We start from the raw sequence: 16,781 nt of genomic DNA on the forward strand, positions 1-16,781 counted from the left end.
AAATATTTTCTTTCTTTCCATAGATTGTCTTTTCATTTTGTTGACTGTTTCCTTTGCTGTACAGAGGCTTTTAAGTTTGATGCAGCCACATTTGGTTTTTTGTGTTGTATTTTTTTGTTTTGTTGCTTTTGCTTTTGGTGTCATTGAATTTTTCATTCTTAACCGTGGCCTATTTTTTTTCCAGTTTCTGTTGCCTCAAAATCACTGAATCCTTTGCTTTCATTAAATCTACAAAGTTTATTCAAGATAAAAGTATTAACCTGTGTCATCACTTCATCCTTTAATTTTTTGGGATATTGACTTTTCAAATATAGCCCTCATTTTCCAGTGAGATGATATAACATTTATTGGTTATTAGCCCATATTTCATTTTATTTAATTTTGGCATGGCAAGGTGAACAGTTTAATGCTGGATAAGGGTTGGGAGATTTGTTTCCATTAGAATATACTGGCTTTTAGCCCATATTTTGTGATCTTAATTTAAATAGATTTATTTTGGGTAATGGAAATATATATATTCAAAAAAATAAGTTAGAAAGACAAAATGAGAATGAAGGGCAACATCTGACTTATGTTTCAAATTTATTTTGCCACTGTCTTAGAAATATCAGATGCATTATTATGAATTAGAAACACAGAATACATGTCAAAGTAATCATCCTTTTGGATCATCTCTCAATGCAGATGTATGTACAATTCGCTTAAAGAAAAAAATGTACTATGTGATTATTTTTAGTCATCTGTAGTTTGATAAGTATATTTTAGTATGATTTTAGTTTAAACTTTATTTTTTTATTTCTTACAGTAATCCTAAATCTGAGAGTCAGAGAGTAAATAAAAAAGTCAACAATGATGCCTCACTTAGAATTCATAATCTGTCTATTTTGGTGAGACAGATAAAATTTTATTACCAGGTAAGTGTTCTTTTTTTCATCTAGTATTTTAATAACTGCTTGCATATTCACATTTTTGTGTTATTTAGTATCAGTCACCTAACATTTACTAACGCTTATTGTATTCCACGTACTAGTCTGTTTGATGAAGATAGAACAGTAATAACAGTTTATTTCTTGTGCATTGTTAAGACACAAGCAACTCATGGACATGGGCAATGGACTAGTGGTTACCGAAGGGGAGTGGGGAGGTATGAGGTAGACGGGGAAATTTTAAATCATTTCTTCAATTAAAAAAATTAATTAACTAATTAAAATTATAATAATAAAAAATAAAACCTAATATAAAGTTGTCATTTTCAACAAGATTAAAAAAGAGATACAAGCAAGCACATCATAATTATCTAATTTTACAAATATTATATTTTATGAAGTTTTAAAACCAGTTCAGTTTCCTGAGAACTTGCATAGTATAATACTTTGTTAGACTACTTGAATTATGCTTTTGAAGAGTGTGCTTTTTATTGGTTTTCAAAACTTAAATCGGACATCTATTTCACAATTTAAATATGAGCATTCTCAAGGCTATCAGTATACCTCTAAGAATTGCCATAGCTGTGTCACACAAATTTTAGTGTGTTATATTTTTTTAATGTTTATTTCTGTGCATTTTCTAATTTTGTTATGATTTCTTATATTACCTATGAGTTATTTAGAAGTATGTTTTTAGATTTTTTAACATGGAATTTTTCAGACCATCATTGATTTTGGTCAAAGAATGTGGTTTATATTGTACTGATTCTTTGACATTTGTTAATAATTACTTGGCTTGGCCTAGTATTTGTCAGTTATCATTAAAGTTTCATGTATATTTGAAAAAGATGTGTGTTCTCCAATTCTTTGAGTGCAGAGTCAGAGCAAGCTTGTTTGTTAATTTTATTATTCAAACATTTTCCAGCCTGATTAATTTTGTCTCTTGATCTATCAGTTATTGAGAAAGATGACTTGAAGTCTCCCATTATGATGATAGATTGGTCAAGTTTTCCTTTGTACACTTTAAAGCTATATTATTGGGAGCAAACGAGTTTAAAATTATTTAATTATTAGGGGAATTATACTATTTATCAATAATTGTTTCTACATATTTTTCTTTCTACTGGTTTAAAAGTTTTTCACTCTACATTTGTTCTTTTAGAGGCTACTCTTGAAATTACATCCTTCATACTTATCCTAGCAAAGGCCTAAATTAATTAGTATCTTTTTTTATGGAATAGTACTATAACCTTAGAATACTTTTACTTCAAGCATTTCCTCTGTGACTTTTAAGCTGTTCTTGTCTTGTATTTTAGTTCTTTAAAAAAAAAACCCAAACATAAATTAGATATTGAAGGTACTGTCAAATAAAATTAATGTTCCTGTAGATCAAGCTACATGTTTTCCTTTTTTCCTCCTCTCATGGTTTTCTTTTCTATCTCAGACCTGCCTTTGGGATCATTTTCTTACTGAAATATCCTTTAAATGTTTGTACAGAGAAGGCTTGTTGATATTAAAGTTTCTCAATGTTTATTTGTCTGAAAATATCTTACTTTCACCCTTATTCTTGAAATATAGTTTTGTTAGGTATGCAGCTCTAGGTTAAGTTACTTTTCCCTCAGTGTTATGCAGATTTTATTCTTCTGTCTCTGGATTTTTTGTTGTTCTGAAGAGTCAAATGTCAGTCTCATTTTGTTCTTACGTTAAACTGTCCTTTTTCTCTACTGGCTGCTAATTTTGTTTCTTCTAATATTGACTCTTTCTTATTCTCTTATCTGATATCCTTCAAATATTTCAGTTTGCTAATTTGCCTCATACTTGCCAAATCTGTGTTTACCCACTGATTAAGTTTTGATTCTTAATAATTATGTCTTTCATTTTTTGAATTTCTGTTTGATTATTTTCATTTTTGTTTATTAGTCATCCTTTTAATTCCTCCATTTCTTTAGAAATTAAAAAAGTTCTGTTTTAGATTTTATGTTTGATAATTCCAAAAACTAAGATCTATGGCGATCTGAACTTGTCCTTTGTTTTCTCTTTGCTATTTCTCATGATGGTGGGTGGTGGTAGTGGTGGCAATGATGTGTGTGTGTGTGTATGCGCACACGCACACACACGTGCACATGCGCACAAATATATTTTAATTGTGAGCTCATTTTGGGGGCCGGGATTTATCTGTGAGAATACCTTTGTGTCTAGGCCAAGGATGCATTGCTTCAGAGAAGATTTTGTACAACCAACCCAGAACACTTTTGTGCAAGCAACTCAGAACCACTTTTAATTTATTTTAAGCAGCTTATATTATCTTGGAGGCAATACTTGTATACTGTAGAAAACTGAAAAAATGAGAAAATACAAATAGTTCCAGGGTCTAATAGAGATTACCACTATTTGTACTTCTGACTATATGTACTTCTGGGTCTCTTTTTCTACATTTGTGTATATATAAATTATGTATTTATGTGTTTACATATATATTTTTAAACTGGGACTACATTTTTGTAAATCCTCTTGATCTCTAGCAAATGCTAGGAAAAACAACTTCTTCCTTGCCTTCCTTTACAGGGTTCAGTTTTTTTCCCCCCAGAGTGGCTGCAGGATTTTTTTTTTTTAGATTTCAATTTATCCTTTTATTTTTAATTGTTTTAATTTATTTTTTATGATGACATTAATGAAATCCAGTAAGTTTCATCTGTATACTTTAACCGTAAGACATATATATATTTACAGTGTGTTCACTGGACATAGTTAGATTTTTTTCTGTCGCCACATGTTTGACTCCCTTTACCCCATCTACCTCCCCATTACCCCCATCCCCTACCCTCTGGTAACCACTAGTCTATAGTCCATGTCCATGAGTCTCTTTGTCTTGTTCATTTGTTGCTTTTCGGTTTATATCCCATGTATAAGTGATATCACATGATTTTCAACTTTTTGTCTGGCTTATTTTGCTTAGCATGATTATCTCAAGGTCCATCCATGTTGTTGCAAATGGTAGTATTTCATCTCTTCTTATGGCTGAGTAATATTCCATTGGATATATGTACCACAGCTTCTTTGGCCAATCATCATAGGACACTTCGGTCGCTTCCATGTCCTGACCACAGTGAATAATGCTGCTTTGAACATCAGTGTGCAAATATCTTTTTGGATATGGGTTTTTAAGTCTTTGGGGTAAATACCCAGTAGAAGGATTGCTGGATCATATATAGTAGATCAATTCTTAGTTTTTTGAGGAACCTCCATACTGTTTTCCATAGTGGCTGTATCAATTTGCAGTCCCACCAGCAGTGTTGGAGCGTTCCTTTTTCTCTGCATCCTCTCCAATATTTATTATTACTTGTTTTGTTGATTATAGCTATTCTAACAGGTGTGAGATGGTATCTTATTGTGGTTTTGATTTCCATTTCCCTAGTAGCTAGCGATGTTGAGCATCTTTTCATATGTTTGTTGGCCATTTGTATGTTCTATAGAGAGAAGTATCTTTTCAGTTCCTCTGCCCATTTTTGGATTGGATCGTTTGTTTTTTGTTGTTATTGAGTTGTATGAGTTCTTTATATACTTTGGATATTAGGTCTTTATTGGAGGCGTTGCTTGCAAATACATTTTCCCATTAGGATGGTTGTCTCTTTACCTTCTGATGGTTTCTTTTGCTGAGCAGAAGCTTTTTAGTTTGATGTAATCCCATTCATTTATTCTAGCTTTTACTTCCCTCACTTTTGAGGTCAAATTTGTAAAATCCTCTTTAAGTCCAAGGTCCTTGAGTTTAGTTCCCTTGTTTTCTTCTATGCATTTTATTGTTTCAGGTCTTATATTCAGATCCTTAATACATTTTGAGTTAATTTTGGTGTATGGTGATAGACAACAGTCTAGTTTCATTCTTCTGCAGGTGGCTTTCCAGTTTTCCCAGCGCCATGTATTGAAGAGACTTTCCTTTCTCCACTGTATGTTTTTGGCTTTTTTCTCAAAAATTATTTGTCCATATAATGGGTTTGCTTCCCATTACTTCCGGACTCTCCATTTCGTTCTACTGGTCCTTGTGTCTGTTTTTCTGCCAATACCATGCCGTTTTGCTGACAGTCGCTTTGTAGTATAATTTGAAGTTGGGCAGAGTGATGCCTCCAGCCTCGTTCTTTTTTTCTCAGGATGACTTTGGCAATTGGGGTCTTTTGTGCTTCCATACAAATCTGATAATTTTTTGTTCTATTTCTTTAAAAAAATGCTGAGGGGATTTTGATGGGGATTGCATTAAATCTGCATAATGCTTTAGGTAATATGGTCCATTTTAACTATGTTGATTCTTCCAACCCAAAAACATGGAATATCTTTCCATTTCTTTGTATCTTCTTCGATTTCTATTAATAGAGTCTTATAGTTTTCATTATATAGATCCTTCACATGTTTCGTTAGATTTATTCCTAGGTATTTTATTCTTTTTGTTGCAATTGCAAAAGGAATTATTTTTTCCACTTCTTTTTCTGACACTTCATTATTAGAGTATAGGAACACTATGGGTTTAGTTTTTTTCTATTATCTTTTAACCAAGAATTATTTTTTTACTTTCTTTTGCGCCTTGTCATATATTATCTAGTACTCCTTGTTGCCAGAAATAAAAGTCTGTGCTAAATTTTTTATAAACATTTTTTAGCCCAAATGTTAATAGTGCCCAGAGGTTATTATTATTAATGATTTGATTTTTCTTGACTGCCACTTTTTTTAGAAATATCTGTAAGTATTTCATTAACATTTGCTAGATGACAAGCTGTACCTTTTTCTTTCTTTTTTAAATCTAAGTTTCAATACCAGTGGACTAATTGCTAGAAAAGATTGAGTATCCTAACATTTTTGTCGATATCCTTTTAGATATTTAAAACATGAAATATTACTGAGGCTTGAAATCCTTTTTACCACTTCCCTATGCCTTTCCTTTAGAAGTTTACCAAACCAACTCTTCCTGCCCCCAACCCCCGCATGCTTTGATAAAATGTTTCTAAGGCACTTGTAAAATATCTTCAGAAATACTTCATCCATCTTATTTACATGATTGACTTACTAAAATTATTTTTTATTCTTATATACATAACCAAGATAGATATTGCCTGCTTTAATGTGACAGATTTAAAGTTAGCGAAGTCCAAATAGATGCAGTTCTTGTCACCTGTTAAATTACCTATCTGTTGGAAAAATTAGATTTTTCCCCCAAAAGTCTTTCTAAAGCTATTAAAAATATTTTTTATTTCTTATACATCCTTCAGAAAAAGTATTTGAGGTAAAATATTTGAGTATATTTTTATTGTTCTGACTCACAAAAGGAAAGTGAATTTGGATAGGTTAAAATTCACAAGTACATGTCTCCAAGTTTTTTGTTTTGTTTTGTTTTTTTAGTGGGATGGTAAGCATCATGGTCATGTTGCAGAAATGATTCCTATGGAGAAAGGAAAATTGACAGAATATTCTGTGATGATTGTTAGTGGGGGAATTATTTTAATGTATCTTTTGAATAATGCTAGGTAAATTCAAGTGTCAGTATTCTCTTTTTTTTCTTTTTATGATTTAGAATATGTAAAAGCTCAGTGAAAATTATATCATTCAAATTTTCCTCTGTTTTGCTATTTTTTTATTGGATGCCAAGGCATTGGGGCTACAGTGGTGAACAGGACAAACCATGTCCCTATTCTCATGGAAAGTATGGTTCTAGTAGAGGGATAATAAGTAAATAATTTTGGTTGTGATAAATAAGGACAATGAATTAATGTGAGATCTTGAGAGAAATAACTGGTAACATTAGACTTAGAAAGTTTATTAAACTTAATACTTCCTTGTGTTTAAGTGGAAATTCAGACCTTTTCAGGTAACCATTTGATCCACAGCAAGCATCTCTTCTTGTCTTGCAAATAAATATTTAAAATTTTCAAGTCAGAAAATAACTAAATTATAGCTGTTATGTAGATTACCTGGGCTCTTTCATTTTTTAAAACATTTATTTTTATTTCTTTGAGAGAGAGCAAATTTGATTAACAAAGACAATTTACAAGTAACAATCTTAGCTCATTTTTAGAACTGTCAGCAGGTAGTGTTTGGTATGATTGCACTGGCTGCAGTTTTAATAAGTAGTAAAAGAAGCAAATTTTATTTATTAATCTAAAAATAATGATCTGAATTTTTCGAGGCCCAAAAAGAACACTTTAAAATTAGCAAATTTAAATTTATTAGGAAGTTTTTGTACTAATATTAAAAACAAAACCAGTACCATTAATATAATTGCCAGAGAAAACAACTTAAGTTTTTCTTTAATATTTGTTATAATAAGCCACATTTGGAGTATTAATAAAATTCAGTAGCCAAGGAAAGAGACCCTTTGTTATACAACAGATGCTTTATATTCCATCATGTTTTTACACTTTGGTTAGATGTTCTTTCCTTTTAATGCCATTCATTTGATTTTTTTCTATGGTCTACTAAAACATGGAAAAACATCTTAATTCTTTTCAGTAGTTATCCAGGTAAAAAGACAAATATAAATAGTGTGATAAATGTAATTATGCTTCAATTTTTAAAATAGATTTATTACAAGAGTTTCAAAGGAGCATTTTGCTCAGTATATGAGTCAGGAAAGAGAAATGAGCCCAGACCTTTGCCAGAAGTGTTGTTAAAGGACGTATTATGAATAACATATAGGAAGAAAAGATGCCTAGGTAAGGTTATCTTTGAATAGTAACTAAGTAACGTCTATGCCTGACACAAACTTGAAAATAAATGTTTAGATGGTCAACAAAAAAATATAGTTAAAATTTTTATGGAAGAGTTATATAAAGCCAAATAAAACTAATAGAAACAAAATTACTTATAGCATCTTTCAAAGCACCTCTACTATTATTTTCCTATTAACATAATCTTTGCCAGTTCTGTCTTGTTCTGTTTTTCTTTTTATTAAGTAACGCCATTCTCCAAATCTTTCTGGACTGTCTTCATACTGGAGTGAATTTTCTGCGTATTCAAGGAAACTTTGCTTCAGTGGTCCTGGAAACTCTCAACTTTTTTATATTTGAATACTTTCATACCTCTAAAAAATTGCCACCTCCCTGTCTCCACCTCCACCAGTACTCCTAGTCATTCCATGCTTTATTTTTATCATTAGCATTTATCACCAAAAACATTTACTTATTTTCTGTCTACCCCTACTAAAATGTAAATTCCATGAGAATTTTTGTTTGCTCATTGCTGTAATGTCTGTCAGATAATAAACATGCAATAAAGATTTGTTGAATGAATGTCTTGATTTTCTCAAAACTTTATCCTCTTTTCACTTGTATTGATAAGATTCTTTCTCTGTACATTTTTTTTTATGGGTTTCTTATCACCTTAGTAACAAATTGAAGTATCTTCACTAGTTCATATACATTTTATCTTTAATATACATATCCTTAACCCATCAATTAATTTGTTCTTCCTGTTTATTTAACAAAGTCATTTATCTTCGGCTTACTTGTATATTTTTTCTTATTTTTAAAGCACTTTAATGATGAACATCTTTGATGCTAAGTGAAGTCTGGAAAGTCAGTCAGTTTTTTTAGCCTTTGGTCTCTCTTACGTCTTGTATATTTTTTAATGTTACTTATAAGATTGAAGTAGGAATTTTTATAAAAATATGGTTAGACTTCTCTGAAGAACTATTAGAACTAAATAGTGGTTTTAGAAAAATTTGGGATTTTAAAATTTGTGTAATTTTTAGCTGCCTTACCTTTCAGACTTAATTTAAAATTAATACTTGGAAATAAAAGGTAGATTTTTTTCCCCCATTAACTCCAACTTTTCACTCCTACTTTCACTCCTACTTTTTCCAACAAAAGTCACATATGTGGTAAATGGGGCCAAAATTTAAGCCTGGGCATTCTGACTCTACCAGAGTATGCTATACTAGGCATTCAGATTCCACTAAACTAGAGTACATTTTGAGATATGTGGAGATAAGTTTGAATTCAGCACTTTATTATAGCAGTTTGCGTCATCCAAATATAATTGAACTTCATAGTGTAAAAGGCCAAACTGTATTAACACGTCAGGTCATTGATGATACCATGTACTGAAAGGAAATGTGAGATTGCTTTCATCTTTATGGAAAGACTTAGCATTAAGAACATGGGGTAACAGAGTAGGTAGGAAGTGGGGAGCCAGCTAATGAAGAAGGTGGAGGAAAAGAGGTAGTGGACCATATTGAAGATTCCTATATAGTTGGAGACTTTCCTTATATCAGTGTACCAACATAAAATGTTACATGGTAAATCAATTTAATTGCTTGGGAAATATAAATTGATATTTTCTAGTTGATTTATCAATTTTGACTGATGTTACCCCAAAATTATCTTTTATATTGAAGTTGAGATAAAGCTTTTTAAAAAAATAATTTAGAATAAGCTAAAATTTAAAGCCTTAGAGTGAATTTGAATGTTCTTAGTTCTGACTTAGTTTGTCTTCACTAAATAAGATATAAAAAAAAGCAGCGATTGCTTTTTTCATACATCTTATTTATGATTTCTTTTAGTATGTACAATGATAGTCCTGATAATTTTTGCTTTAAGACAAGGAAATTAAAAATTAGAATGAATTCAGAATTTATTCCTTTAAGTTCATTTAGCTATTATGTAATTTGTTTTTAACTGGAAAATTCATTTATTATATATCCAAACTTAATATCAATCCTTGGAGTAAGTGATTTTAGCAATTTTTGACACATTCTTAACATTATTACTTATATTTATCTAAAATGATGCACATACTGAGTATGTTCTTTTCTTTAAATATATGCATATTTTTAAAGAGCTAGTAAATACAATACAGAAGAAAAAATTTTGAAACTTTAATTCATATCTATAAAGAATTATAGATAAAAGATTAATTCTAATTAGCCTCTGGTGTTATGCCACACACTGGCTATGGAAAAACCGTTAATGGATCTAGGATTATACATCTTTAAAAAGCAATATACTTTTCATAATTATTTGTTTCCTCGTCATACCATTTTTAAGAATGATTCAGAAAGAATTGAATATTTAAAAAACTTATTATTCAGTAACTAGCTATGTCTGAATATGTAGTGAAAGCCAAATTGTAAAGACACTCACAGTTATTTCTATAATCTTGTGAAGATTTCAGTAATATCATATGACACTCATCAATCTTATAGTCTAATTCATCCCAGACCTTTGTAGCGTGTCATTGTTTGTGGTTGAAATGTCAAAACACGATGTGTTTCTTCATTTTCTCAAAGAGATGGCATAAACAGAAGGTGCATACTCTATGTATTACCTAAAATGAATAATTTGAGAGCATTCAGTTCTTTGTGAATCATGTTGTACCATCAGAATGTGTATGTATTCATGTCACTAAAATTTTGACAGAAATCAAAGGAAGTAGAATATCTATTGTAAATAGAGGAGAGAAATAATGATCCACTTAAGGAGAGCTCACTTTCATGAAATGATCCTAAGATAGGATTTTTAATAAAGTAACTAGCTTTCTTAATTTTAATATCAGTTGATATTTTTAGTTCCCTCAGAGAAGTAACAAAACCAAAACAGGTATATGGGCATGCGTAATCTTTTATTGAGGAATGTTTAATTATCTAATACCGAAAACTCAGTACCAAATAAACATTAGACCAGTTCAATTTAGACACTTTTATTTTGTGGGTATTGGATATATTATTAACAAGTCTATATCTGTATTATAATTTTAGATATTTAATTCATTTACTTAAAGTTGCAAAAGAGTTAAAACCTCTTTTCCACATTTACTTATTTTTAAAGCTTTTTAATTGCAGTATAGCTTACCTGCAGAGAAGTACACAAATCATGTTATACTTTGTTCAGTAATTACCTGGTCAGCATTACCCATAAAACAATCTTTGGGTGTCTTTTTACAGGAGACTTTGCAGCAATTGATCATGATGTCATTGCCAAATGTCTTAATCATTGGCAAAAATCCCTTTTCTGGTAAGTATTAAAATTAGCACAATGTGATAATAAGTCTTATCCTTGTCTAATACTGTGATGCTCTCCCAGATCTTTCTTATTTACATCAACAGACTAGGCTTTTCATGACTTTATAGGGTTAAGTTGGAGGTGATAGTCCATTTTATATAGAGAAAATAAACAGAATATTTGTAAGTTGTAGTTGGGATTAGATGGATCATACATACATTTTATATTAAGTCCTGTGTTTTTTTTTACTTTACTAAATTAATACTTCGGTGATATTTTAGAGTCTCATTATAAACAAAGATGGAAGGTAAAATGTAGCTGCAGGCTTAAAGGAACATAATCTTAGAAAAGAAGTGATTTTTGAAATAATTTCTAGGTTTCTTTTTATATATCTGCTATCTACCATTGCCAAAGTAGTTCGAATCTAAGGTTTTACTGATTGATATGTTGTAATTTATATTGAACTACTTTTGAATGGAAAGATGAGAATCAGTTTCTTAGATCATTTATTTTTTAAAAAAGTTTCTGCCCTTTACTAGATTTTAAATGTGTTCAGAGTTTTAATTTTTGAACAATTGGGAAATTAGCTACTGCCTAACAGTTTCAACAATGGACTTATTTTAAAAGGCTACATGTAACTCAAAGTCGATTTTTTCCACTCCACTTCAACTTTCAATCAAAACAGACAAAAATAAAACCAAAATAAATGCTAAAATCAAGCAACTGTTTTTATTAAACTACCAATTAGATGGAGGTGAATTAGGTGTTTAGATAGCCTTTAAGAGATATTCTGGAATATTTGATTATGCAAGTAAATGAAACAGTATTTTATATGTAGAATGAAATTATTTTTACTTCCACATGCATTTAGTAATTACCAAGTAATATTAAGAAAATGGTCTGTGTATTTTGGTGAGAGATACAGATTACTGGGAAGTCATGTAATAATTAGTATGAAATAGAAACATGTAAAAATGTTAAGACAAAATATGGAGCTATTAGTTATTCTTAAAGTTGACAGATTAATGAGGATTAGGGAGGGACCTTTAGTAGTCAAGTCAGAGAAGACGACACAGATGTTACAGCAGTGCCTAGGATTGTGATTAGTAAGTAGGTTACTAGAGGGATGAGGGGAAAGGGAAGAAAGGCAGGCAGAGGGAGTAACAAAAGTAAAGGCAGAGTATGCATGTATGTATATGTGAGGAAGGGTGATAATGTGGCTAAGAAAGTAGGTTGTTTCTTGGAGAGTAGGAGGATATGTTTGAAAAAATAATTTGGACTTTATCTTAGATTGACCTGATGGTGAAATTCTAGCCTAAAGAATTGACCTTTTTTTTTTTTGTCAGTTGAATGTTTTAAGAAAAGCTAAATTCAGTTGGACAGTGAATGTGCTCTCCAGTTTGTTACAGACCATTACTTCTATCCAGCTTGTTACGTACATTTATTTTACCAGCCTCACTGTAGCTGACATTTAAAGTTTTGATTCTCGTTAATCTACGTAGTGGAAAGCCATTTAAATTTTATAGGTAGATGAATCATGTAAGATGTGTGTTTTAGAAAGAAAACACTAATAGGCTTAAAAGAAGTCAAACCTATTAGGAACTATGTTGGCTGACTTTGTGGCATGTCTCTATATTAGCAATTCTTAAGTAAGCATGTTGGTGTAGTGCAATCATTTATGGAAAAGTAGTGGATTTATAGTGAGCATACTTTATTGCACAGAGTATTGAAGCGTATTTTATCTATACCGCAGCCCTTCAAAATTGAGATCCTTGCCCATTTCTTTTGCTATTACCACATTGTGCATACACAGAGCTATTATTTTGAATTCTCCACTGTACATGTAGACTTAATCTTTTGGTCAGGTTGTGAATATTACCTCTAGAAATGATTCTACCAGTATAAGAGAATTGAACTGAAGGAAAATGTTGTACTTAGTAATTGTTTTTATTTCAGAACAAGGCACAGAAGAAGTTAAAAAGTTGCTTCTACTTTTACTGGGTTGTGCAGTTCAGGTAAGTTAAACTATTTCTTCATATTTCATTTTAATAACTTGTTTTTTCAGGCTCTAGTTTCTGAAAGACTTAAGGATAAGCCATTGGTTTCAAAGTCTGTATTAGAAATTTTAAATAACCGTAACCTCCTAAAGAGATTTTGAAGAAGAAGACTTATTCTGTTACTTTTTTTCAAGCTTTAGTTGTATTATCAGTCATATTTAAAATCTTTAATTTTTCTTTTCTTATTTTGAGTTTTCTAATGGCCTCAAGTTTTTCAAGTGTCCTTAGAGATACCCTTAAAAACCTCTTTCAAAAAATTCTTATGATTAATGCATGCATGTGTGTGTGTTATTGAAGGGAAGTGGGATTAACAGTAAAAAATGAGGCAGAAATTATAAAAAATGTTTCAGAAGTCTGAGTTATTACCCTTTTGATCAGTGATTATATTAATAATCATTGCTATGATTTATTGAATGCCTACTTTGAGTCAGATACGAGACCTTATATAGATTTTCTCATAATATCTCTTTTCAGGTAAGGTGATTGGTGTTTAGGTAGGGTGATATTCAAGTTATCCAAATTAGGACACTTATGAGAGTCAAAAGGTGGAACTGGGTATGTAAACTGGGACTGTCCCAGACAAACCAAGATGGTTGCTCTAGATTAAGATACATATTGCTAGTAGGCTAAAGAGTTGAGATTCAACTCCAGTCTGACTTCAAAATATATTATACTTTGTTGGTTTTTACTTTAATCAGCCATAGTTTGGATGAGTCATCAGTACTACTGTAAACTATCTCAATTATTTGTAGAATGAAGTTATTTGTAAATAAATAAATAATATGTTTACATATATATGCCAGAAATTATATATCCATGAGATTTTGGGCTTTTAGAGCTGACTGCTTAAGAGTTAAATGTACAATGTATGTTATTAGAATTTTATGCTGTGTAATGTACAAGTGTGTACTTCATAATTGATTAAATATTAAGTTAAATATAGTGTTTGTTCTAATTTGGTCATCAGATTCTGAGTTAGAAACAGTCTTTAATTTACAACCTTCGTGTACTGTATTTGCTTTTAAAAAATACCCTCTGTTAGTGAATGTTATGTAAATTTAGATAACTTAGTGACAGCATAAATTTGGTTGTTGTTCCTGGTTACTATTTGGTTGTTAATTGCTGGTTACTAAAACTGGCAGTGGTAATGGAGCAGAACCAGGGACTTCTTTTAAATAAACAGTTTAGGGAAAGCCTAAAATGTTAAAGAAACCATCATTATTACCAACTGTAAAAGCAACAAAAGAAGATTATAAAATCTAAGCTGCTTTACCCCACTTTACTATTTTTTATAACTCACTCAGATGCTGGAAAATGAAAAGGATGGTATGGAAATAATATTCCTTTTTCTAATAAGCTAAATAAAGTTTATGATAGGTTAACTATCCCAGCCTCTTTTAGTTCTGCCAATTCCTAAAGAAATTTACCATGGATTTTTTTTACATTAAATGACTGTCGATATTCATGTTTTAAAACAACTTCTGTCATTTTACTTTACTACCAGAGTAAAGCAGAGGTATGTAACGGACCTGTTTTTTAAAAAAATTACTTAATGTAGACATGCTAGAAATCAGCAATTATAGTGTCAGATATGTACATTCCTTCTTACTGATGCACAGAACTAAATACATAAAGTAAAATAATATACATGTAGACCTACCCTTTTCAGTATCCTGTCTCCTAAAGGAGTTTACATTAATGTCAGCATGTAATTAAAACAAGAGATTTTCTAGCAATGTTCAGTGTTTTTAATTTTTCCTATTAATAGCTGGTTATGATGACCTGTTTTTAACTTTTTTAAACAATTTTTTTAATTTTTATTTTTCAATTATAGTTGACATTCAACATTATTTTATATTAGTTTCAAGTGTACAGCATAGTAGTGAGACATTTATAGAATTTACAAAGTGATCCCTTTGGTTAATCTGGCACTGTACATAGTAGTGAGACATTTATAGAATTTACAAAGTGATCCCTTTGGTTAATCTGGCACTGTACATAATTATTACAATATTATTGACTGTATTCCCTATGCAGTATTTTACATCCTTTTACTTCAGATTCACATTATCTGGGAAGGGTTTGTAAGGTAGATATTATTTAAAATGGTCATTAGAAAGTGGAGGAAGACTATTTGGGTGGATTAATGTATAAGGGAAAGCTCAGAATGGGAAAATTGTGTAAAAGAATAATCATATAAATATACACTGGTATGACATTGTAAAGTAAGTTAGAAAATAGGCAATTTCGAGATGTTTAGAGAGAATGGCTATGTGGAGGTAAGTTTTAAGGTTGAGGGGAGAAATACATTAACTTTATAATTTTTTTAACTTAAGGGGAGTAGTTCAAAGAGTCAATAAATGAAATGTATTAGCAGTATGAAAGAGTGACCTTAGGGAAATGTGGCTTGGGTCAGTGAAGAGTAATCTGTAGCAGTATGTTTGGAAGATGTCCAGGACCCAAAGCAGCAAATTTATTTGAGAATAAAGAAACAGTAAATATAAGCAGGTTTATTTTTTTCATAGTAAGAGAGGATAGGTCTCATCAGTTGTATAAAACAAAGATTCAAGGAGATCATCCTTCTAACCTGAATCAACATTGTTCACAGTTTCTATAGATACGAGGAGGTGGCAAAGTTATCAGACCTTGGTCTTTGATGTAAAATGAGTTTATCAAGAAAATTGTAAATCAGTTTTTGTATATACATTTTAATCACAGCAGTTTTTTTTTAATTGAAAGCCCTTAGTACTTGTATCTATTTTGATGCCAGAATTGCAGATAAAGAAAAGAAGAAGGATTCAATTTTGAAAAATATTGCTTCATTCTGTATTTTTATTGATTGATTGATTGATTGCTTTTTATTATGGTGACATTGGTTAATGAAATCCAGTAAGTTTCAGGTGTACAATATATATATATATATATTGCATTGTGCGTTCACTGCCCACAGTTAGATTTCTTCCTTTCACCACATATTGACCCCTTTTCTCCCACCTACGTCCCCCTCCCCCCTCTTTTATCCTCTGGTAACCACTAGTCTATCATCCATGTCCATGAGTCTCTCTTTGTTTATCCTGTTCATTTGTTGCTTTTAGGTAGGCTGGAAAGGTTTGAAGTGGGCTGGAAAGGTTTGGCTTTTCAATAATCATTAGTTTATAAAGGCTTTTTTTTTTTTTTTTTTTAAGTTTAAGTAATCATTGTTGAAAATAAAATGCAATAAAAATGAAGATGGTTTTCCCCACATATAAATGATATCATGTGGTTTTCAACTTTTTCTGTCTGGTTTATTTCGCTTAGCATGATTATCTCAAGGTCCATCCATGTTGTTGCAAATGGCAATATGTATTTTTAAATATTAATAACCCGATTTTTAATAATGGTACCAGATGCTGTAGTAAAGGACAAGAAGTTTAAATTTTAGAAGCAGACAAACCAAACAATAACAGTATGAGGAAGTAATTACCATAATACAAGATAGATTGGTGCACAGAAGAAATATTTTCTTAAGTCTGATTGTAGAGTCAGGGAATGTCTCTCTGAGAAGGTAGTATTTGAAATGAGAACAAAGATATTGATGTAACAATTCGTTGGGAAACATTAAGTATGACTGGAATGTAATGTGCATGGGTGAGAATGGCAAGAGATTAGACTGGAGAGTTGCCAGGGATTGGGTCACTCACTGAAAGGACTGGATTTGCCAGTTGCCAGGGATTGGGTCACTGAAAGGACTAGATTTGCCATATTAAGATTGAGTTTAGATTTTATCCTGTAGGTATTTGGGAGCCACTAATGCTAATGACATCGAATGTGTTAATCAA

The 16,781-nt window shown here is 31.0% G+C and overlaps 1 protein-coding gene across 7 annotated transcripts in view; it reads left to right on the plus strand.

The window, feature by feature from the left end:
- The window catches only part of CCDC88A (coiled-coil domain containing 88A), a 110,815-nt gene that overhangs the window by 25,854 nt on the left and 68,180 nt on the right, over positions 1–16,781 (plus strand). For all 7 annotated transcript variants that reach the window (XM_011363952.2, XM_011363951.2, XM_023532861.1 and 4 more), the window contains 3 exons: positions 806–914; positions 10,849–10,918; positions 12,863–12,921. In XM_011363952.2, coding sequence (XP_011362254.1) covers positions 806–914; positions 10,849–10,918; positions 12,863–12,921 — 238 coding nt within the window. The remainder of the gene's footprint in view (positions 1–805; positions 915–10,848; positions 10,919–12,862; positions 12,922–16,781) is intronic.

This window comes from Pteropus vampyrus, unplaced genomic scaffold, assembly GCF_000151845.1.
Source record: "Pteropus vampyrus isolate Shadow unplaced genomic scaffold, Pvam_2.0 Scaffold91, whole genome shotgun sequence".
NCBI lineage: Eukaryota > Metazoa > Chordata > Mammalia > Chiroptera > Pteropodidae > Pteropus > Pteropus vampyrus.